Here is a 1,523-nt window from a genome sequence, read left to right on the forward strand (position 1 = left end):
CTCACCCAGGCCCATGATCGAGCTCTGCATCCCCTCGGTGCTGGACCCAGGGCTGGCCCCACGGGGCTGTCACGTTGTGTCACTCTTCACCCAATACACCCCCTCCGTGCTGGAGGGCGGGCGGCCCTGGGACGAGCAGGCCAGAAATGCATATGCGGACAAGGGTATGTAATGCGTGTGTGGACACAGCTATGTAACGCCTGTGGGCAGAGCTGCCCTGGAGCTGCCTAGGGGCTGGCCACCATGTCCCCCAAGCTGCCTGCCATCCCTCCATCCCTCTGTAGTGTTTGACTGCATCGAAGCCTATGCTCCGGGGTTCAAGGCATCCATCGTTGGCAAGGACATCCTGACACCACCAGACCTGGAGAGGATCTTTGGGCTGCCTGGGGGTGTGGGTACCATGCAGGCTCAGCTCTGAGCATCACTCCCGTGCCAGCACTGGTGGGCACAGAGCCCTGGGCCAGGCACAGCCAGCTCACGCAGAGCTCTGCTTACAGAACATCTTCCATGGAGCGATGTCTCTGGACCAGCTGTACTTTGCCCGGCCAGCACCATCCTACTCGGGCTACCGGTCCCCAGTTCCTGGCTTGTATCTGTGTGGAAGTGGAGCCCACCCTGGTGAGCAGAGCTGGGAACCAGGACTGTCCTGGGGGGCTGCAGAAGAAGGGTAGGGGTGGGTAGAAGAGGTGCAAGGACAGAACAGGGGGATGGGGGAGCGTCTGTCCACTTCCCCTCTGCTCTTGCGTGGACAGGGAGAGGCGGTGGTCCCGCTGGTGCAGCCCTAGGCTCCAACTCCTGGGACTGGAGCTGCCCACCATTCCCCATTTCTGCTTTCTTGCAGGAGGAGGAGTGATGGGAGCAGCAGGACGCAATGCTGCCCAGGTGGCCCTGGAGGACTTCAGGCACCTGTGATGGCAGTGGTGACACCAACTTCACCTGTGCAAGGTTGCGGCTGCAGAAAGTCGTGCTGACCCCGTGCAGAGCCAAGCTTCCCAGGCACCACAGGGCAGCAGCTGGGGGAGAGTTGGGGCGTGCAGGCTGAGAGTGTTCCTTGTGCTCCCAGCTGCTACTGTCACCTTGAACACATCGCGGCTCCCAGCCCACCGCAGCCCAGCCTTGCCCAGGTGGCTTCTGGGCTCTGGGCAACCATGGCAGGCCTCGCTCAGACCTTGCCTGCACCCGTGGAAATAAACTCTGGCCCGGGCTCTGTCTTGAGCACGCTTGCTGTGGTTTTGTGGTTTTCAGCTCTTTGTGCAGCTCCCAGTGTGCCCATGAGGGGGTCTGTACTGTGCCATCTGAGCTGTGGTGGTGCAGTCGAGGGGGCATTGCCCAAGGGGGCAGGCGTGTCCCAGAGCAGCAACTGGGGACAGCCAGCCCCTCACTTTCTCTGCTCCCTGATGCAGGCTCAGGTGCATGCAGGGCTGGAGCTACCCAAGGTGCCTAGAAGTCTCTGGTGCTGGAGCTGCTGGAGACCCGCTTTGCTGACTGGAGATCCCAGCTGTCTCTGTCCCCTTGTCCCTCGC

At 61.9% G+C, this 1,523-nt stretch overlaps 1 protein-coding gene across 1 annotated transcript in view; it reads left to right on the forward strand.

Annotated features, from left to right (window-relative positions):
- PYROXD2 (pyridine nucleotide-disulphide oxidoreductase domain 2) overlaps positions 1-912 on the forward strand; it is a gene marked incomplete at its 5' end in the record, with an annotated part of 3,098 nt that extends 2,186 nt beyond the window's left edge. Inside the window, 4 exons of the mRNA XM_010138567.1 lie at positions 10-164; positions 285-391; positions 498-618; positions 842-912. Coding sequence (XP_010136869.1) covers positions 10-164; positions 285-391; positions 498-618; positions 842-912 — 454 coding nt within the window. The remainder of the gene's footprint in view (positions 1-9; positions 165-284; positions 392-497; positions 619-841) is intronic.
- Positions 913-1,523: the final 611 nt, after the last annotated feature.

The sequence above is a fragment of the Buceros rhinoceros genome, unplaced genomic scaffold (assembly GCF_000710305.1).
Source record: "Buceros rhinoceros silvestris isolate BGI_N320 unplaced genomic scaffold, ASM71030v1 scaffold25106, whole genome shotgun sequence".
NCBI lineage: Eukaryota > Metazoa > Chordata > Aves > Bucerotiformes > Bucerotidae > Buceros > Buceros rhinoceros.